The 22,722-nt window shown below is 38.4% G+C and overlaps 1 protein-coding gene across 14 annotated transcripts in view; it reads left to right on the forward strand.

The window, feature by feature from the left end:
• LOC113092595 (afadin-like) overlaps positions 1-22,722 on the forward strand; it is a 94,316-nt gene that overhangs the window by 24,907 nt on the left and 46,687 nt on the right. For 7 of the 14 annotated variants that reach the window (XM_026258252.1, XM_026258242.1, XM_026258250.1 and 4 more), the window contains exons 2-9: positions 14,344-14,539; positions 15,653-15,765; positions 17,367-17,521; positions 17,773-17,933; positions 19,183-19,340; positions 20,203-20,296; positions 20,569-20,706; positions 22,627-22,668. In XM_026258252.1, the coding sequence (XP_026114037.1) occupies positions 14,344-14,539; positions 15,653-15,765; positions 17,367-17,521; positions 17,773-17,933; positions 19,183-19,340; positions 20,203-20,296; positions 20,569-20,706; positions 22,627-22,668 (1,057 nt within the window). The remainder of the gene's footprint in view (positions 1-14,343; positions 14,540-15,652; positions 15,766-17,366; positions 17,522-17,772; positions 17,934-19,182; positions 19,341-20,202; positions 20,297-20,568; positions 20,707-22,626; positions 22,669-22,722) is intronic. The other 7 variants (XM_026258243.1, XM_026258254.1, XM_026258245.1 and 4 more) reach the window with 3 other exon arrangements.

Here is a 22,722-nt window from a genome sequence, read left to right on the forward strand (position 1 = left end):
TAACTCTTGTTTGCTGTCTGCTACTTCAAACGTCTCTGTTGTGCCCATTTAGGAGTTTGACTTGAGTGTGAAATCCTTGTAGGATCTTCCCTCTCATATCATGAATCCAGGCTGGTTTGTAAGTACTGGATCGTAGTGGCCTGATTTCACCCGTCCTTTACGATTATGGCACTGTAGTTTGCCTGTGAGCAGACATTGACAAAGGGATTAATGTGCCCGCTGATCTGGAGTTATTTAACCAAGAGGTCAACTGGCCTGGCTTCAAATTGATGCAGATTCTAATGTAAGACTACCGTGGAATTCCAGGCAATAATGTGTCCTGAGGAAGAAATGCTTCAGCTGTGGGACCACAGCAACCCCAAAGCACAATGTCCACCAGTGGGTAACCAGAAATGCTTTCTCCATGTACCACCACTTGTGGTCCAGTGTGTCACAAATGATGAATGAGCTGATACATCGCTGCACAAAAACTGACTGTCATGGTTTTTGTTGTTATTGGTCTTTTTAGCAGGAATACACTGGAGGTTCTCCACAACGGGACGTTCATCTGTGCTTTAGATGATTGAATATACCATGTGATTTTTGCACTGGTTTACAGTCTGGATGGATTCAAAACTATTTGCTAGTAGTCAGATTCAGTCTGTAGATAGTGTATGATATGCACAGATGCAAAATTTGTTGTTGTTGTTTGTTTCAGACTGTCCAGTCAGATAATACAGAGAACATGTTTGATATTTTGAGCCAATTTTGAAAAAAAAAAACATGAACCATTTACAAAGTCTGCAAATGTTTGATGCCTAGTTTTGTGAAATGTGTTCAGATTTTAAAAGCCTAAATGTGTAATCCAGCCTTGAGTTTGGTTGCTGCTGTGAAGGCCTCATCACGAGCGATCAGATTTGAGCTTTGTGGTATTGATATTTGAGCCTGGATTTTGGGTGTTGCCCTCTTGCCTCAGGCTTGCTTGTGCAAATTTTGGTTTGCTCTTGGTGATTAAATGCTCAAGAGTGGGTTTCCTCCCAAGTTGTTTTTCTTCAGCACACCTGTCCATTTGCAGCACATCATTCCATGGTTTTAATTGAAGCCAAGTGAAATCCAGAGGCCTTCAGGGTTGTAACTTTATCTTGAAGTGGCTGGAAACCATAACAGCAAAGATTTTTTTTGCTCTGAGATTTATTACCGGATATTTGAATTTCGGCTCAATGTTGTTCTCTGCGACATCCTGATTACATGTGGGCGCTCACTGTCAGCAGGCCAAGGACAGTCGGAGCCCGATCCTTCTTTGCTGCTGAAGGACGTGAAGACGTGAGGGATGGTCATCACACGCATGTGTTCCCCAGGGGCTCGGAGTGTGGAGAGCTGACGATAGCGGACCCTTCTTCCCTTGCCTATTCCTGCCTGTGTGATGATGGAGAGACCCCGAGGGACCTGCCTGCCCCCTTCACACTCCACCGTGATGGAAGGGCCCTGGAGAGTGATGCTCCGCTTTTACACTTGTCCTGTCTGAGACAGCTTGCCTGGAACCACACAGCTACAGCTGCTTTTCATATAACTTCATAAAACCTGGGCAATATTTTGTAACATCAGATTAAGATATTGCAGTTTGTTGTTCAGGTACAAAAACCATACAGAGGATGAGAGCGCTCATAGATTTGCATTAAAATTTCAATGAAAAGGCAATTCCAGAATGCAGGCAAGCTTTGATGGTATGCAGAATTAAAGCCAAATATAGCCTTATGCATTGCATTTAATTTCACCATATAGTTCACAGTGAGTTTTGTGCGGTATATATTTTTATCATTAATAATTTCTACTTCAATTATAAAACTAACATCACGCTAATTATAGGGGGGAGTCGTGGCCTAGTGGTTAGAGAGTTTGACTCCTAATCCTAGGGTTGTGGGCTCGAATCTTGGGTGTGTGCTCACAGTGTGTGTGTGTGTTCATTGCTCTGTGTGTGTGCACTTCGGATGGGTTAAATGCAGAGCACGAATTCTGAGTATGGGTCACCATACTTGGCTGAATGTCACGTCACTTCACACTCACTTTTTTTTAATGTAAATATAATAGAATTAAAACATTTATTGAATTTTAATATGTATTATTTATTGTTATCAGCCATAGCATTAAAATAATGCTCACCTAAACCTCACTGGGGTTTTGGAACAGAAATAGACCGTCTCGAATATGAATGTTGATGTAGAGCTAACCTGCACCGCTATGGCTCATTGAGAGTAATTTAGAATGCCCTGCAAACATACAGTGTTTATGCAATAATCATTAGGGCTGGCTCTTGAATTTACATAGCACTGTTTCTCTAGTTCCTGTTCTGACATGCACATTCCCTTATCCACTGAGGTATTCAGGTATTATTGGTTCCTATGGAGACAGTGTATTTAGACACACAGATGGAAACAAGCTTGATATTTTGGTTTGTGTGGAGAGGCCTTTGTTTTCATTTCTGTTGCCTTTCTTTCCTGGTGTTCCATCAAAAACACTGACTTCAAACATTTTTCATATTTTTAATCCAGGACTTATTTTTACATGTTTACAAACAGCTAGATCACTAATCAGTTACCCATTGTGAACTGCTTAACCCTCTATAGCTGTGAATTTATGCTTTTGGTAGATCTGGATTTGTGCGTAAAGGGTTTGAAAGTCATTTTAAACAACTTTTCACATGCAAGATGTAGGGGTGCACTGTCGGTCTGCATGCATTGCTGTTGCCCTTTGTCTCAATCTTGCAGAATCCTCCCAAAACCGGAAATTAGGAAGCCAAAGAGCGAAATGCATGGATTCACTCATCAGGGCCATGGAGTGGGATGTGGCAGGATGTGGCCATTCTGTGAACTTTCATCCATGTTTCCTGTGCGCTTTGTGTGGTCACACATGAGAAATGAGATTGGCTTCGTTCTCACCTCTCAGTCATGACTCTGTGCCCCTCGTTGAATTCAAGCATCAAGCTTGGGCACAAGATCTGGGATCTAGTGTCCCAGCATGCACCAGTTCTTTTGTTTTTCTCCGCATGGCATTTATCGTGCGTGACTGTACTAACCAGCACATAGCTGAATGCTGTCTCCAAGGAGGAATAGCTCTGTGGGTAGGCTTGATTGACTCACTTGGAGATGCGCAGCCCACGTTCCTGTCGGTAAATCAGTTTCCTCTAAGTTTCTCATTACCTTGCACTCTTCTCTCTCTTTATTCCTATGTTTAAGAGCGACCCTTGACAAACCACTCCCAAACAGTTGAGTGCGTGTATTTGGGAAAGGAATGTGTAAGAGTTAGATTTACAACTAGTCTATCCCTCCCTATTTCACTCTCCGCATCTCATTCCCTGCCCCCCTCTCTTTCTTTCTCTCTCTCTCTCTCTTTTTTTGACAGACCGAAACCACTCTGTATCTTGTTGAGGATTCTGGGAGGGGTTGACTCATGCAGGGGGGATTTGGCTAGAAAGCAACAAGTGTTGGGCATGAAAGAGGCTCATTGTTCCTCTCCGTGGAGAGACTGTCCCTGGGTCAGCAGCCGTCAGCACTCAGCCCATCACACTGGAATGACTGTAAGCTTACCAGACAGGCTCCAAATCACCCCACTGATAACAGCTGCTGGGTCCCCGCTGTAAACGAGGGCCCCGTTGCAGCGGTTAATGGTGGTCGCGGTCCTCGTGGGTGTATGTATTAAATGTCTTCCGCTGGGTGTCACTGAACCTTTTGAGCTGACTTTTGAGTGTTTTTGTCAAATTTAAGGAAGCTGATGGTTCGATTCGTGCTCAGCAGAAATTGCAATGGATGTTTCCGCTCATTTTCTCTGAAAGGAGTTGATAAGAGTGACATGAATTAAATGGATGGATGGAAAAGCGTTTGGACTTGTCATTTTTGGGTTGAATTTTTGCTTTGTGGACAAGATTTAAGGAGATGTTTGCATGATCTGTCAAATTCTTACTCGTGTGTTTGGGACGACACTGCCTGCTTAAATTGCTAGAATTGTTAGTGAACATGAAACTAAAAGCATTGATTTAAAATGGCGCTTCTCTGATGTCATATTTTGATTAGTAAAGTTTTGCTAAATTTGTTAAATATGAACTATTACAAATTCTTTATATTTTCACTTAATATTTTGTCTTTATTATTTAATGCGTTTTTGACTAAATCTTAAAAACTACTTTTTATTACACCCATCTTTTAAATGTTCATATTTCTACAATGAATTGGAGTGAAAACTAATTCTAATTAAATTTAACTATTCGATTATATATTATAATATAATGTTATTATATGATTAATTGTATATTGTAAAATTAGAATTGTATTTAGTGTTGATTTATTAAACAAATGATTCTTTTTTTATTGTTTCAATAAATTCATTTCAGTTCATCACTAATTGCTGGGTGGATTTGTTGAGATTTGATGTTTTTCATTGGAAATTGATTCATTTGTGGTTTGCTTGAAGGAAAGTGCTTTAAAAAGCACAGAGGTTTCAGCTGAAACGCAAAGTTGTTTTAAAAGTGGAGCAAACTAACGAGTTTTCTTTTGATGAAGGATAATGAAGACCAATATTTGTGTTTTTTTCTTTGAAATAATATGCACTGACGCAGCGTGATTTGTCTTGATTATTGCAGTCATTTCTAGCCTAGATAGTTTCTGTGTCAGAATCTGTCTTTTTCCCCAGTGTAACAGAAAAAGGAAACCTACTCATCCAACCCATCTCTGGTTTTCCAGTTTAGGAAAAGCATCTGTTACTGTACAGTCACTTCATCCTTCAGTGCATTGCTTTTGCCATTAAATTGTGGGATTTGTGTGAAGTGTTCGGGCACATGTTTTGTATAGGCTGGGTCAAAGGTCATGTTGTCAGATCAGTTCGTGATTGATATTGTACACATCTGCCTGTTCTTCTCAAGTCCTGCTTCTTACCTTGTGGTTAGTATTTATAATACATGCTGTGCTTATGTGTTCATGTTTAAATGGACATATTGGTATACAAATAAATGGTAGTAATGATATAATTTTAAGATTACACAATGCACAATTAAATCACAGTCTGTTATGTCATGACAGTCAACCAAATAAAAGTGCATGTTGCTCGACTCTGGTTGTTATTAATATCTGTGGGTTTGTTTCCAGATCCTGCTGAATAGAGTTAATGCTGTGTAAGCACTGTGTTTGTATCAAACACGAGGGCATGAGGCCATTATTGGATTCCTGTCATGGGGGGAAGGATGCCCTCTTTCCAGAAGTTGATATCTGATAGTAAATGTCCACTGATTAAAGATGCATCGCTCATTGAGCACTTAAGCTCAAACGTAGCACCTTCCTACAGGACACACAGTTTAATATGTTGCATACATGGATAACTCAGTTATAACCCATGTTTTCACTGGAAGTTTTTTTTTTGGTCCGATTTATTTCCAGTTTTTGTAAACTGAATGATCGGCACGAAGGGGCAGAACATTACAACATATTGGCCTTTCTATTTTCCCTCTTTTGCATCACATTAAATGCGCCATTTGTGGTTCATTCCCAAACTTTTTTCCAGTTTGCTTTTGTTGTGTTGTAGGGTAACCAACCTCTACCTTTATCTCTGATTTTACCATGTGGAAACCATGGGGGGAGGGCATGGTCAACCGTGCATTATTAACACGGTTAGCTCTTTATTCTTGCACGCGTCCTCAAGCTTTTAAACTGAACCGTAAGGAACGCCCGAACCGGGAGGGCCAGACCACGAGGAACGCCTAATCCTGCTACACAAACAAGATGCTAATCAGATTTAACAGGGCCGTGTTTGGCTCTCATCCACTCCCTTCTCAAACAGCTAGACCTGGATGAGGTGAAGGGGAAAAATACATTGTCCTGATTCGCTGAATAGGCCTGCAGCTCTGAGCTGATTGGCCGTACAGGCCTGGCCTCATCTGCAAGAAGTTTTTCGTACGAGTCATGGGGTTATACTGAATCCTTTGTTATAAGAAAAAAAGCTGAATGCTCTGTCGTCTTGTATTCTGTGAGCATGAACCAGTTACGTGTCTAGAAACTAAGATTGAGGGGGAAGAAGTCCTGAGCAGCAAGTGTCTGTATTTTTTCAGAGATGGGAGTGACCGATGGAGACCCAGATGAGTTATGCTGTCGCAAGAAAGTGTGACATTGGCCTTCTTTAGCAGCTGAATTTTTAGCCCAGGTTAACACTGATGCAACGTGTGGATGCAGTGTTTAATAAACAGAGGAACAGGTGGTCTCTGGTGTGCTGTCAGGACATGGGGCTGCTCTCCAGTCTTGAGATTTGATAGATTAACAGATTTGCTTTATTGGAGATTATCCAAATGAATAGGTTTGTTAGATGTAACACTTGTTTTCTTTGTCATCATCGTTTATTTTATTTAATAATAATAATGATGATAATAATAATGGTTGAATGTTAATCATTAGTAATTTCAATTGTTTCTGACTTTTATTATTATTGATTTTAAATATTCATTTACTAATTGCTTGTTTTCTTTAAAAAGTCACTAGCTTCTCTAATCTTTTTGTATTCAATATGATTTCTTTTTATTTATTATATAATTAACAAAAGCAAAAAAGGCCTCTTACACTTGTATGCTCTATTCTTTTTCTATTTGATCTGTTTTCTTTTTATTTATTATATAATAAAAAAAAAAAAACTTGATTTCGATTGCTTCCATTGTCCTCATTTGTAATGTAATGTAATGTAAATATAATTAATCACTTTTTACCGATTTGGATGATATAAGCAGTTATGGTCATTTGTAGTATTTTTTTAAAACATTAAAAAATTTAAACATTTTTATTCTTTTATTAAATATATTTTGTATTAAATTATTTTGTTATATTAATTTTATAATTTCTTAATTGGCCACAAATAAGAAACCACTTATGTAAAATAATAAAAAAAACACACATTTGTCCAACCCTTATCCAACCTTGACGTTTATTTTCATGGATCAAAACAAGAACATGAGACTCCATGGAAGACTGGTCATGTGACTGGTGTGTGTTGAAGCATGAAAGGAGACACATACACACTCCTGCTGACAGGAGCTCAGACAGCGTCAGGATTAGTCATCCCAACTGAATGCTGATCAAAACGGAAACTGGTCCAATCAGCACGAGTCTGCTCAGCCGGCCCCTTTAGGAATTCTTTTCCCACTACTGCTGTGAATGAAATTAAGTGTAAAACACTGCTGTAGTTTACTTGTAAACCAAATAATTAGGTATATGTACATATCTACTTGCATGCACGATAGATTGATTTTTTGTGTTTACAGGCTTGGAATGCATGCTCCTCAAATTTTAATTCTAAAACATTTTCTGGAGTAATTCTGTTGTCTTTCTCTGGTGATATGCAGGTGTGCAATTAATGTAGAATATAAGAGAAAGTTTGCTTTTTTTAATTAAATTACAAAAAATAAAGAACTGTTCCATAATATTCACATTTTTTTAGATGCATCTGTGTCTTTATCAGCAGCTCTGTGTTCAGTGAGAGCCCCGTCCGCTGTAGGAGGTTAACTGCATCTTCACCACAAGCTCCCGGCCAGATCTGCCAGCTGCCTGCAGGGCAAACCATGAGGATGTTTAAATATGTTTCTATTCTGAGATGTAAGCAGTCTGTTTATAGCTGGACATGGTCTATTTCCATCAGATGCTCCGTGTTTTACATGAAGCTACTTGGACGTATAAAGAATCGATGGAGCTCATAAGGTGCGAGGTTTAAAACAGGATGATGCTTTTACTGTGTCTGTGAATAAAGCTCTAGAACATTGAACACTAGGTGATTTAAACAAGCCCCTTGGCCTGTTTTAGCATCATGACTCATTTACACTGCATCTATAATAGCTTTTTTTTCTTGAACAATCTTACTTGAGTGTCATGTTGAAATTAGTATGCGTTTATGTCTTAATGAATATTCATGTTTGGCAAAAAGAGAATCGTTATGGTCTTTTTGTGTAGTAGAGCTTTATTGTCTCTTGCAGAAGCTGTAATTGCTTATGTAGTACCATGGTAACTTCAGTTTTTCACAGATACCAATGGGTTATAATTGACTAATAACCAATATTAAGGACATTATTAGAAATTAGGGCTAGGTATTGACACAGTTCGATTTGATTTCTATTCACAAGCTTGCAATTGGATTCAATTCAATATCGATTATTTTGAATATATATCAGGTACAATACATGTCAAATTTTCTCAAGGAAAAAAAAATCTCTCAACTAATGCAGTAAATTATACATGAGAGTCAGCTGGTACTACATTATAATACTGTGGATTAAACTTTTGTCACTTTATTGTTATTTATTGGATACGAGGCACACTACAAAGTTCTGTTCATTAAATTAAAAACAGGCTAGTATAATCTGTTCTTGGGATCTAAGAAAGTTTGGGAAAATAGGGATATTTTCTCATTTTGTAAAAATGAGAGTCAATTAAAATCAAGAAATCAATATATTTTACGCAGGCCTGTTTTAAATCTATACGCAGACTGTTCTTACAGTTTCAATGTTTTAACTTTTTTTTTTTTTACTTTTTTTTTTATATATATGCTTTAAGCCATGAAAATATTTAAATCAATAATAGAAAAAAAAAAGATGGAAACTCTTTCTAAATTGGAATTCTAAAAATATCAGGTGATTTGGACTGATAGGAAAGTGATGATGATTAAAAAATCAATAAATGAGAAAAAAGATACTCCTGCACCAAATGCACACCAATGGACAACAGTCTTTCCAACAGATATTAGTCATATTCCTTAAAGTGATGACTTTTTTTTTTCATTGTTTTTAATTGCTAGTCGATCATTATCTTTGAGTCTCCAGAATATGGAAAATTCTTTCTTAATAAAATAGGAATATGGGGTTTTAGTTCGAGCTGTGTGTTAAGAGGGAAGTTCACTCAGAGTTTAGTGGTAACCAGGACAGTCCCACAGGCTCAGGGCTTTGGAGAATGATAAGCAGTGTTGGTTAAAACATGAAAGTCACAGAAGTCTTTCCACTCGCCGTGACCCGACTTCACATACCAACCACCCCAAACTCTCGTCTCTCCTCTGTGTTCCCACACACACTTTCTCTGTTCACTTTTAATACACGGTTGTTCTAAAAGCAGCATCTTTCTGTTTCCTCAGCTCTCTGTCACATTCATTTACGGCTCCTCGGAGAACCATGCAGGGCTGGTTTGGTTTGATGCATTCATTCTGCATTTTGTGATTTTAGACTTTTATTTGCCTTTTATGACCTTTGGTTCATGCTTGATTAGGGGTGCTCCGATCACGATCACGATCACGAAAAGTCATCACTCCCTCTCACTTATTTTGGGTTGAAATTCATTAGATTATCACTCTCTCTATCTCTCTGTTATCCCAGTATGTGTGTTTATAAGGCTATAAGAATCGTGTTTACATAGTGTTTTGCTGTTAGTCTCATGTAAACTCAGATATACAGTAATAAGATTGTTAACTTTTGTCCTCATCTGATTTAGGACACCCAACATCACACCAAAATTAGCTGCTTCCCTTTTAAAGTCATTCATTTTTAGTCCAGATATTTTCTGTGATGGAAAATAAGCAAAAGAGTTGTCCAGATAGTTGTGTGTTGGGAATTTGCCCTCTGTCTCGGCGAACAGAGTGTCCTGCTGACATGGGGTTAACGCCACCCCTCTAAACACACCACTGCATTAGTCCAGGTCAGAGACCTGTTGAACACATTGATTTCCCCCAGGATCAGCCTCCATCAGAGGTGAAAGGTGCTCACGCAGGAATGTGCGTTCACTGCTTTAAATGCAGTTTTAAACCAACTTAATATAACCCAGTGACCTCTCTAGGACTTGAGGTTTTAATTATCTGAACATTTAAAGGGTTCATATTGTGACCCAATTGTCGCATTTTATTTGTTCTTGTAACACAACTTTGTGATTTTGGTTTAGATGACTATTTTGACCCTCACTCTGACTCTTAGAATTGAACAGTTTCTGCTAATGTGCATTTAATAATTGTTTATGTAAGTGAACTCTAGCTATGTTTCCATCCACCTATTTTTATGTGCATGTGTTTGTTTTTGCGCTCTGAAGTGCAAATAATAAAGAGTGGCTTCACCTACTGCAACAATATTTTATGCAATATACTAATTTTGCGCATAAGCTAAATTCGAAACTTTAATGGAAACATAGCTACTGTTTTTAGAATTTTATTGTAAATTTATATATTCTATATGTGCATTAAAAATTTTATTATGGCCAATAAACTTCTAATCTATTTGTGACCCTGACCACAAAACCAGTCATAATATACATTTTTTTTTTATATTGAGACTTATACATCATCTGAAAGCTGAATAAATAAGCTTTCAATTTATGTGTGGTTTGTTAGGACAATATTTGGCCAAGATACAACGATTTGAAAATCTGGAATCTGAGGGTAAAAAAAAAGAAAGAAAAATCAGTAATTTTGACCCATGCAGTGTATTTTTGGATATTGCTACAAATATACCCCAGCAACTTTTGAAAAGTGGAAATTGGAAAGTGACGTGACATACAGCCGTGACATATGGTGACCCATACTCACAATTTGTGCTCTGCATTTAACCCATCCAAAGTGCACACACACAGCAGTCACGACTTCCCACCTGGACTTTTATGGTCCACAGTCACATTTGGTCTAAAAACAACAGCACTAGAAATGTATATATTTTTTATCCATGTCATATCAGTGTTATGACGCTTAAGTGAATCTAGACATTGCAGCATTATAACGCACAGTATGAAATAAGAATTTATTTTGAAATGAATAGTTAATGAAAAAGTTAATTGATGAGATGAGTCTCAATTGAAGGGCCACTTTTCCAGAAGTGTTTAAAGGGATCACGCAAATTAGTTGAAGTTAGTGTTACATGACTGCTATAGTAGCCTAAAGCCTGAAAATAGGTTGAATTATTCTTCCACATTTAAATATCCAGTATCAGCGTATAAGTGATATGGTCATCATCCCAACTATAAAAAAAAAAAATATTGTTTTTCCATGATATGGCATATGAGGTGGAGCAGAAAAAATAGTTAAACTGACAGCGGTTAACCAAGGCTTGCTGGTGCTTTACAAGTGATTGGTTCTTGTTTCTCATTATGGAGATTGATAGTCATGAGTCTGTTCGCACATCGATGAACCTGACTGTCAAGACCAGAGCCGGGCTGTTAGTATGCTAATTGCGCTTTGGGCAGAGATGAATGCTGACCTCGTGGTCTAAAGGGTCATTCTCCTTTATATACGATGCAGGCTGAAGTTGTTGACTCAGTGCTATCTTAACTGTCTGAACTGTCGCTTTGCTACATGGAAATGTTTAGTCATATGCAGTGTGTGGCGAGCAGATTAGCCTGTTTGCATTCTGCGCTAGTGTTTTGTAATGATGATAGCCCTTTTTCTTTCTAGCCTGTTGGTGAATGCAAGCATCACTATTGTTATTGCTTATACACTTGGATTTCAACAAGACATTTCAGGGCGTATAGCATAGCACAATGCCAAAATCCTGTTTTTGATTCCCAGGGATTAAACTATATCTTGAATGGAGCCGCTTTTCATTATAGCATATCAAATGTAAATGTAACAAGTTAGCAACCACGCAGAACATCGTGGCAACCACATAGCAATGCATATCACCAAATTATTTTGCAGAAATTGTGTCCTGTTGTTAGTAAAAGCTGAATGCTTTGTGTGGTGTGAATTGGGAGGTGGCTGCAGTCCCATGTGTTTTTAGTTATTCTGGGTGTGATCGTCAGGTCGGGTTGCCACAAGCTTGACCGAAATTCTACACTGACATGTTTTATTATGCTTTTTCTCCACTTTGAAATAAAGCTATGAGCTCATAAGCTTATCCTTGTCAAACTGTCTGATGATTTGCATGAAGGCTGTAATAACCTGTCGTCGTCCCCTGCTGGTAGGATTTCACTGTTCGTTATGGACATAGGCATTTCCGTGCAATGTGAATATTTTTTGACGCAGAGACTGACAGAATCTTTCAATGCATAGTGCATGCTGTTTATCAAATGTGCAGTTTCCACCTCTAGAAAAAACGATTTCAGCCTAAACCTGGGTTATTATAGTAAAACTAAAACCATAAAAACATTTTTTTCATTAGTTAAAATAAAATACATTTTAAAAACAAAATTACTAAAACATGAACTTAAAATATGGAAAATGGAAAAATAAAAACTCAAAATACTAATGAATCTAATAAATTATCTGAGTGATACCTCAATAAAACTGTCTTAAACTGGATGTCACCACCATCAAGGGACCCAGCCTCCCTGAATGGCTCATGGATTGTAAGTGTTTTGGGGAATATTTCAAATTCCGCTACTTATATTTCTCCAGGTGCTCTGCACATTTTTCCATATGCCGAAAGCGGTGACAGTTGACATCTTTATGGTTCTCATCAGAGGAGCGTGATGATATCAGCCTGGATGGAATGTTTGACTCCGCTACGGAATTCCTGAAATTCAAATGGATAACAGATAAAAGACAGCATCCCGTCCTATAACTGATTTATGAGTTCCACCGCACACAGTCCATGGCTTCAGACTGTGCGTTCGTCCCTCTGTACTCATGATGATAAAGCTGGGATGAGTTTTCTCCAGCAGGGTTTAGAGTTCCAAGGTCAAAGGTGGGACGGCGGGGGGCAAACAGTCAGCCGTAGTGCTCATATATGTCTCCTTTTCATCAGCAAACCCTCTTACCGGGCTTCAAAGACATTCTTGTGTGTAGCCGAAGAGTGTGTCCTGTCTTCCTGTGTCTGTGTGTACTAGATAGTTGAAGTCTAGTGCAGTTCAGCATGCTAAACTGATAAAATCTTATTCATGCTCCAAAAAAATGGTGGAAAATTGTGTGATTTATTTATTTTATTATTATTTTTTTATTGTGATTCACTGAGTGATTTTTTTGTTTTGTTTTACCTAGCAATGGCCCATAGCTGTGGCAAATTCACTATAAGGGAGTTGATTTTCTTTTTTATTAGGCCTTTTGTTACAGATAGAATCAAACTGGCTGAAGTTGGTATTCACACTAGATCTGACAGGAAATGGCCCTTTGTGTTTTGAGGAAACACACGGTGACTCTCCTGACACTCATTGTTCTGGTTGCCATGGCGTTTTTTTCTCTTGATGTTTGAAGTCACACCTCTCGCACACACACTCACATTTCAGGAATTAAAAGCCCAAAATGTTTTCCCTTGCCTGTGATTTATATATTTATTATGTTCAGAACTGAGCCTTTGTTACCCTCCACTACAGAGGAGTTTATTTTTTTTCTTGCTCATATAGCTGGCTTCAACACGACATTAAGGCACTTTTTCCATTTTTTATCCTTATGCGATTAGGTTGAACAATTGAAAAGATCTTGGAAAAGTTAACGAAATTAATTGGTCAAAATGTCGGACCGCCCCAAATCCTTCTAAATATTGACTCAGAAGTCCATCATATAGGAATTAGATGCACAATGACTGCTATTTCATGTCATTTTGATCTCTCTTTCTATTCTGTTATAGGTGCATTGGCTTGTATTGCATCATTGTGGTTTAATTATAATTAACTACATTTTAAAATTTGACTTCAGCTTGACTGTCTGTCATCTTCCTGGCAAAATTGTCCGATCACTTAGAAAAGTTACAGTAAACCTCATTCACCTCATTTGGATTTTGTTTGTTAAAGCACTCATGAATATAATATTGAAAGCGATCTGTGTTGTCTGTCTGTAGTTTGATGTCAGTGTTTTTATAGGAGGTGTCTCATATATCTATGTATGTAAGACAGTGTGGCACACAAGCAGGCGTGTGGTGGGGTGTGTCCGGACACAGCAGTATATAGAGTGAATTAGTTGTGTGTCTGTGGTGTGCTGTTACAGCTCACTAAAATTAATATAAAACCACTTTGATGCTCATATTGCTGTGGTATAATCAGACAATATAAGCGAATGCTGATACGCCTGCTCCTCTATTATACAGACACAAAGGTTTCTTCCAGCACGTCTTCACAGTTTTCTTAAGGCTGCTGTCCTCGTCCCAGATGCATCCTGCTCGGCCAGCTCAAATATCAGCCTCTGCTGCAGGTTACGAGTTTAATGTTGCCACACAGAGCTGCTCTTTTTTTACACACAACAGAGATGGTAAAGATGTAGCCTCCTGCTAGATTTAATCGCAAACTGCAGATGGGGAAGAGATGAACTTTCACAGCAGGTTGAATGTGTATCTGAATGATGTAGATGCTCTTTAAAAGTGCATAAACTTGTTGGGGAATGTGGATTGAAATAAGAAAATAACGTGGACCAAAATAGCATGCACTTATTGTTATGTTCTTTTTCTTCTTTCAGGACTTGGAGTTCCATGGCGTGATGCGCTTTTACTTCCAGGATCGAGTGGCGGGGAACTTCGCCACAAAGTGTATCCGAGTGTCCAGCACGGCGACCACGCAGGATGTGATCGAGACGCTGGCGGAAAAGTTCAGACCGGATATGAGGATGCTGTCTTCTCCCAAATACTCCCTCTATGAGGTCCATGTCAGTGGCGGTGAGTCATAGGAACACAAAAATAATCATTAAATGCAGTTTTGTGACTTTTTACTACTCCTAAATAAATCTGAATTTGTCATAAAACAAACACTGTTTGGGTTTGGTAAAAAAAAAAAAAAAGTTTTAGAAAGAAGTCTGATGTTCACCAAGGATACATGTATTTGATTAAAGTATATATATATAAGAACATAAGAACATCGATAAAATAGTCTTTGTGACATCAGTGGTTCAACCGTAATGCTATGAAGCTACGAGAGTAATTTTTGTCCGAAAGTAAAAGGAGTTTCTCCTCTTTCGTGTTGTGTTCAATACCATGACACATGTGTGCGTGTGCAATCCTCTTCTTGTAAACAAGGCACAGCACAAAAAAATGTAACTTATCTTCGTAATATTACAGTTGAACCGCTGATGTCACATGGACTATTTAATCGATGTCCTTACTACCTTTCTGGGCTATAAAACATTGCTGTCTATGTAGGATCAGAAAGCTCTCGGATTTCATCAAAAATATTTTTATTTGAGTTCTGAAGATGAAAGAAGGTGAGAAATTAATGACAATTTTCATGTTTGAATGAACTATTCCTTTAAATGCTGTAATTTAGAAAATAATGTTTTTATTTTTTTATTTATGGTGTTTTTGTTTCATGAATGAAATCCATCAGGACTGTAGTTTTATTTTCGTTTCATGTACCGTATTTTCCGGACTATAAGTCGCACTTTTTTTAATAGTTTGGCTGGTCCTGCAACTTATAGTCAGGTGCGACTTACTTATCAAAATTAATTTGACATGAACCGAGAGAAATGAACCAATTGGAAACATTACCATCTCCAGCTCGAGAGGGCGCTCTATGCTGCTCAGTGCTCCTGTAGTCTACACTGAAGACATAGAGCGCCCTCTCGCGGCTGGAGACGATAATGTTTTCTCTTGGTTCTTGGTTCTAAATAAATGTGACTTATAGTCCGGTGCGACTTATGTATGTTTTTTTCCTCATCATGACATATTTTTGGACTGATGCGACTTATACTCAGGTGTGACTTATAGTCCGAAAAATACGGTACTTTGATTATAGAGAGGTGATTGTCTGACTGGCATAATCTTTCTCTGTGACAGAAGAGAGGAAACTGGACTTGGATGAGAAACCACTGGTCGTACAGCTGAACTGGAACAAAGACGACCGAGAGGGCCGCTTCGTTCTCAAGAACGAGAACGACATTATTCCCAAGGTGAGAAAAGCTGATCAAGACAAGACCAAAAGTTAGAAAACAAAACCAACTTGTTTCACAGAGCTTGATTCTGTGGTTTGTCTGGCTTGAATGCAGGAGCTATAGTTTTACGATGATTCACCAAGGATGTTCCCATTGAGCTTTTTGCTCTTAGTTATGATGGAACAGCTTTTTTAGTCCCCTGCTGTTCAGACAGCCCCTGAAACCATCTTCTCCTATTCCACGTCAGTTAAAAAACCTCTCAGGACACTAACACGGGCATCAGCAGAAACTTCATTTCCGCACCTAAGTGAAGCAGATCAAATGTTTTTTTTTTTATACTCCGTCTGCATCTCTCTCCTCCACTTCAGTGGCTCTTAGTGTTTTGTGCAGAAAGGCTCCCCAAAGAGACTCAAAATCAGAGCTAGGAGTATCTGAGTCTTCAGGAATGTGTGTTTGGGTGTCTGGGCGGAAGATCCCAACAATTTTCTGCATTTTAGGCTATTTACACACAGTTTGATTATTCGGCCCGTACCAAAGTTTGATTCCTCCCTTTGAACCGCAGTATGTTTCAGTCAACAATGTAAGTACTAATGGCAGCTGTTTAACACTATAACTTGGTATCATCTCAGGATAAGACGCCAGCATCACTGTTTTAGTCGTGTTTTTGTCACTTTAGATTTGCCACACAACTTCACACACAGAACAGCACTTGCATTTGTCTGCTGCAGATACAGTACATTGCAAGAGGTGTGAAGAATGAAAGCTGTATTTTTTTTGTATGTAAGCAACGGATAATGCATTTTGAATGCATTTCACCTTATTCTTAATGTTAGGCATGCAGCCATTTGTAACTTGAATGTATAAGGCTTCTGGTGTTATTCACTTCCAGTAATTTCAGCTGTACAAAAATGGTCCGTTATGCTGCGTATTATTAGAAAATGCTGTGTAACACACATACGTTTACGGTTTACTGCACTTTATTCTTCTAGTCATTTAACTAATGATGCAGAAGTCTCACACATTCACAGAAAATAGCTTACTTATATGTTGCAAAAAAAGAAAGTGGAATTCATGTCCATAATTAAGGATGGATTGCTTTTATATCAACTCTGAACTAAGAAACGTTCTAAAAATCTGCTGTTTAGTCGCTCTCCGCTTAACCATTTGATGATATGGAGTTGAAGTGATTTGTCTTGTAGAGTAACTTGTTAAGCATGCTTGAATTTGAACCCTGCAATCCTTGCTTCGGCTCTAACTATTCATTCATAATGCAATGCTTTGAAAACATTTTTTGAGTGTTTCCTATGATGTATTGCAAAATCACAACGGTGTCAAGACTTGAAATCAATAGAAACACATTGTTCCACTTAATTTAACATTAACCTCTCACCCCTTGAATGTATAATAGTTAATAATGCAATAAATTCTTCAACAATAATTTAAATAAATATTAATAAAAAATGTAGGAAGCTTAAAAACATTGTTAGACATAAAAGGAGACGCTAAGAATTTTCTGAATTAATTTACATTTTCTGAATCATAACCTACTCTGCCTGATATCCCACTGCAATTTTTCTCAATATCTTTCTCTTTATTTTCTCTCTTAATCTCTCCACCAGAAAACACTGACAAATGGCCCTGAGAAAGAGAAGGAGGGGGTTATCCAGAACTTCAAAAGAACACTGTCAAAGAAGGAGAAGAAGAAAGAGAAGAAGAAGGAGGCGCTTTCCAGAATTCCAGATGGAGACGATCACACACTGAACCGCGAGGATGGGTGAGAAGGATCAACTCATTTGCCTTGTATCGTAGACATGCACATACAGACATACAGGCAATAGTCGATTAAAAGGGTTTTTTAGTAAGAAACCATATAAGAGCATTTTTAAAACTAAATCCATTCAGCTGTTTGATTTCTTTTGTTCTAATCATTTGTGAAAGGACATTTAGCATTTTTCTTTCTGTGCTACAGTAGGTAGGCTTAATTGACTGACTTTTTCTTACTCCTGTTTTCCCTCTTCCTGATAGAGAGAACTCTAGGTTGGCTGCTGAGGTGTATAAAGACATGCCAGAGACTAGTTTCACAAGGACCATTTCAAACCCCGAGGTGGTGATGAAGAGGAGGCGGCAGCAGAAGCTGGAGAAGAGGATGCAAGAATTTCGCAGTGGAGACGGTCGACCGGACTCAGGTTTGAAAACCGCTACTACGTCAACATAATCTACACTGACATACAACTGCCCCTATTTACATATCAACTAAGTAATTATTCAGCAGAAAGCCTTGTTATCCATTTTACATGCAAAGAGCCTAGCCAATCATGACAGAGCACTTTGCATATTAAAGTATCACGACCATATATGGAAACTAAGCTACAAAAGTAGTTATTTCATACAGACACGAGCATATAAACATTTAGTACTGGTGCATTATAAGAATTGAATTTATGGTCATTGAGCTTTTCTCATTTTATTGCTGTATATTTATATCTAGACACTGTTTGGTCCAAAAAATGGCTTTGCTTCATGTAAAATGTCAGCAGTTTGTCTCCATGGGACATTCTAATTATATAATAAGAGACCTAGACCAGAGCCCTGGCATCTCCACTGCTCTTGTTGTGACCTCTTGCCAATGAACCACCTACTTTCAAGTGGGAAACCATTCCAGACCGCAACATAAAACTTTATTTTGTAGCTCTGTTCACACTGACACCTAAAATAGCCTTTCTGTCCTGGACACACACAGATATTTAGATTTCCCAGGCTTATGTAATCAGGATAATAACGTATGTCTGCTGCTGAGGGTTTAGACCAGAGGCAAATCCTTAACGTGACATGCATAGAAAGGCTCCCAGTTACTCATCACTTTCGCCCCATCTGACAAGAGTTAAGCAGTGTGTGAACTGGTTAAAGAGGCTTAGTAGTGAACGCAGCTGGGCTTAGATCCCAGTGTTGGGAATGTTGGAGTTCTCACTCTGTTTGTGTGTGTGCTTCAATACTAATAAAATCCTTTAACCTACATTAGACACAACCGAAATCCAGAACATAGGATAGTGTTTTAAGTGTTGCTAATGCTTACCCTAAACCATTATTCATTGACGCTGATGCAAGGGTTTTGAAATGCCAAGAATTGGCCAATTAAACGGCTTTGCCATTATATCGGCCTGCCGTTAGACTTTGGATCTGACACAAGGTAGACAGTTAGGGAGTCTATGGGCATGATTATGAACCAAATATAAACCAAAGTATTTGCTGATTAAGTGGCCTCTCTGCTGTACTAATCTGCACTATAAATTCTTAATTCTCTTGTATTATCAGACGATTCTGATAATCTCCAAAAGCCAGGTATCATCTGATTAATTGGCCTCGCCGATATATTGATCTGCCACTAAGCTGCACTATTAGTTTTGAATTCTCTTTGACACAATCTCTCTCTTTTAGGAGGGACTCTGAGGATCTACGCTGATAGTCTGAAGCCAAACATTCCCTACAAGACCATCCTGCTCTCGACCACTGATATGGCTGACTTTGCTGTGGCCGAGGCTCTGGAGAAATACGGTCTGGAGAAGGAAAATCCCAGAGACTACTGCATTGCTCAGGTGAGTTTTAATGCAGTATTTGCTTTCTAATGCTTTCAGAGAGTTATACTTTCCTAAAATTTGAAGGCGAAATAAATGTAATCTTTAACAAATCTCAAAATGTGTATACGTTTTTATCGTTATAATAAATCTTAATTTCTTCAAATTTCCAATTTAAAATAATCACATAAATAATTGATCTTCCAATTCTGCGGAAATCTGTGGAAGTTTCATAATATTGTGCCTTCACATGCCATGTGTGTCTAATGTAAAGTTATTAAGCTGATTGAACATCCGTGTCATGTCCGGCTCTCTTTATGGACCCCTCCTCCTCCTCCTGTGAATCCATCATATTTCATCAGGGAACTGTACGATTTGTCTTCCAGATTAAAGCCAGCAGCTGACATCTGCTTCAGTTCAGCTGAGAGTAATTGAATTGTGTTGTAAGGTGCCATGCTTGCACATGTCTAGCACTGCACAGAGTGAAAGATGGAGATATACTTGGGAATGAGGAGGAAGTGTAGAGGAGGAGGGCAGGAAGTGCTTGAAGTGGCAAGTCTAATCTCTGCTGTCAGCGAATGAGAAACATTGCTATTACAAAAGTGTCAACCTTGGCTGTCTGCGCTGTTGATCACCAGCTCTTCTCAGCCAATCACACTGAGAGAGTTTTTTTGTGTCATCGTAATATCCTCTCCCATTCTCCCACTCTGGCCAATTTTAATCACATACACAGCTCGTTCAAAAAGCTCCTGTTAAATTGTGGCAGGGAGCGTGTATCTGTCACTAAAACATGCTACGCCAAAGAAGTCAAACTTTATTAGTTCTTTAAGTTGGATTTTTGTTTTTGACTCCGAAAGTGTGTACATGTTTGCTTTTTCTGCAGGTGATTCATGCAAATGATAAACCAGTGGATGAGATCATACTAGACGACACAGATTGCCCTCTGCAGATCCTCAGAGACTGGACAAGCGATACAGGTCAGCCACATATGCCATTTCTTAAGCTTATTTTGGACAAATTTTGGAACATCTTCACTCTTTTAAAAGTTTTGTTTTTTTATTTAATGTTTTTAAAAGTTTCTCTGCACTTAAAGGCTGCATTTATTTGATCAAAAATACACCCATTACTTCTTTCTTTTACATGCTACATGCTTAAAACATTTAAATGAGTTTAATGCAAAAGACTCTAATTTACACCATCTTATACTGCCCCCTGTTGACATTAATGGGCTATCATGTCAATTTCACAGAGGCCTTAGTATTCCAGTTGAAAAAGCGTCCTCCAGACAATGCTCCAAGGAAAGGACGTAAACCCGACAACAGGATGGGGCCGCTTCATGGATCCATTCCTCCCGAGAAACTGCCCTACCTGGTTGAACTGAGCCCAGGTGACACACACAAACATACACTTTGACAGCAAATCCTCTTACCAGGAAATGCAGAGCAGAAACAGACGCCTTTGTGAGTCATTGAATGCTATTCAATGCTGTTTCTGGATCAGTCATGTTGATCCAAGCCTGCTCTAGTGTTTCAACTGCACTGATGTGACAGCTGTGTAGAGCAGCCCACTGATTGCCCACTGAAATTCACGCATGAGTAGAGCTATGGCCAACAAATGAGTTCACTGTCTGGACCTCTGTAGAGTCAGCTAGTGAGACCCCTTAAAATATACCTTAGTTTCAGTCGAGTTGTTTTTTTTAAGAGTTGAAAATTCACATCATTTAGATCTGACCCTCACTAACGCTGTCTCACAGTCTAACTGTTGCTTGCATACTGTTCCTCCCCCTACTACAGCCCACAACTAACCCTTTCACTGCGTTTATAACCAACGCTTTTTAACTGAGAGTTAGGAGCAGAAACTCTCCTGTGTCTATACTGGAGGCAACCAGTGTCGCATTGCGAAGACAAAAACCTTTAGGCTGTCTACAATGAAAGCATTAAAGCTTAAAGACATAGTTCACCCAAAAATGAAAATTATGTCATTAATGACTCTCCCTCATGTCGTTCCAAACCCGTAAGACCTCCGTTCATCTTCAGAACACAGTTTAAGATATTTTAGATTTAGACCGAGAGCTCTCAGTCCCCCCATTGAAGCTGTGTGTATGGTAAACTGTCCATGTCCAGAAAAGTCAGAAAAACATCATCAAAGTAGTCCATGTGACATCAGAGTCAGTTAGAATTTATTGAAGCATCGAAAATACATTTTGGTCCAAAAATAACAAAAACTACGACTTTAATCAGCATTGTCTTCTCTTCCGGGTCTGTTGTTGAGCGCGTTCACACCAGTGCAGTGATGTCCGGTTCGTGAACGAATCACTCGATTTAACCAGTTCTTCTTGAACCAGTTCTAAATCGAACTGAATCGTTTGAAACGGTTCGTGTCTCCAATAAACATTAATCCACAAATTACTTAAGCTGTTAATTTGTTTAATGTGGCTGACACTCCCTCTGAGTTCAAACAAACCAATATCCCGGAGTAATTCATTGACTCAAACAGTACACTGACTGAACTGCCGTGAAGAGAGAACTGAAGATGAACACCGAGCCGAGCCAGATAACGAGCAAACGACTGACTCATTCTCATATCATTTAATATGCATGTTTGCTATTTTATTATTTATATACTCAGTTTACATTTTTATAAATTATCAAATTTATTATTATTTAATATTGCATCATGTTGTTATATATATATAATACAAATATTTATTATTATATCATGTTATTAACTAAAATATTGTTAAATTTGTATTATATTTTTTATAAAAAAAAAAATGTTGAATCATGTCATGTGTTATATAACAAATATATGAGTCATACCAAATCAAATTATTACCAGGCAGTTCACTCTGCTAATGTAAATAAAATAAAATAATAATAAAATTGGACTCTATATCTAAATATGTCTAAATATGGCTGGAGTAGCAGTCAAGTCCGCAAAAAAAGAAACTTAATTACTTCTGGTGTTGACAGTTTAGTTAATTATAATGGGATAATTCTGGTTTTGTCATGTTGAGACGGGCTTTAGCAAGTCGTGTAGATATGGTGTAGAAGTGGTCATGAGGATTTTCTGGGCCTTGAAAATTGAGATTTGATTGACATGTTCACGCATCTCTGGAGTATGTGTCAGCTAACAGACTGACCACTTGCTTATGGCGCTTTTTTCTCTTTCTTGCTGCGTTTGGTACTCTTTGGCTTTTCCTCTCTCTGTATCTCTCTCTCGCTCTTGCTCTCTCTCTCTGGCGTGTGTTGGTGTGTGTCCCGTCGTTCTGTCTGCTCCTGGCTCCTGTGCATGCGTCCCGTCCTAGGGCGAGGGAGTCACTATGCCTACTACTACCGTCATCATGAAGGTAACAAAAATCTGCCTGCACCTCCCACTCTCCCCCAGATCAACCTCTCTTACA

Source organism: Carassius auratus, unplaced genomic scaffold (genome assembly GCF_003368295.1).
Source record: "Carassius auratus strain Wakin unplaced genomic scaffold, ASM336829v1 scaf_tig00214657, whole genome shotgun sequence".
Classification (NCBI taxonomy): Eukaryota; Metazoa; Chordata; class Actinopteri; order Cypriniformes; family Cyprinidae; genus Carassius; species Carassius auratus.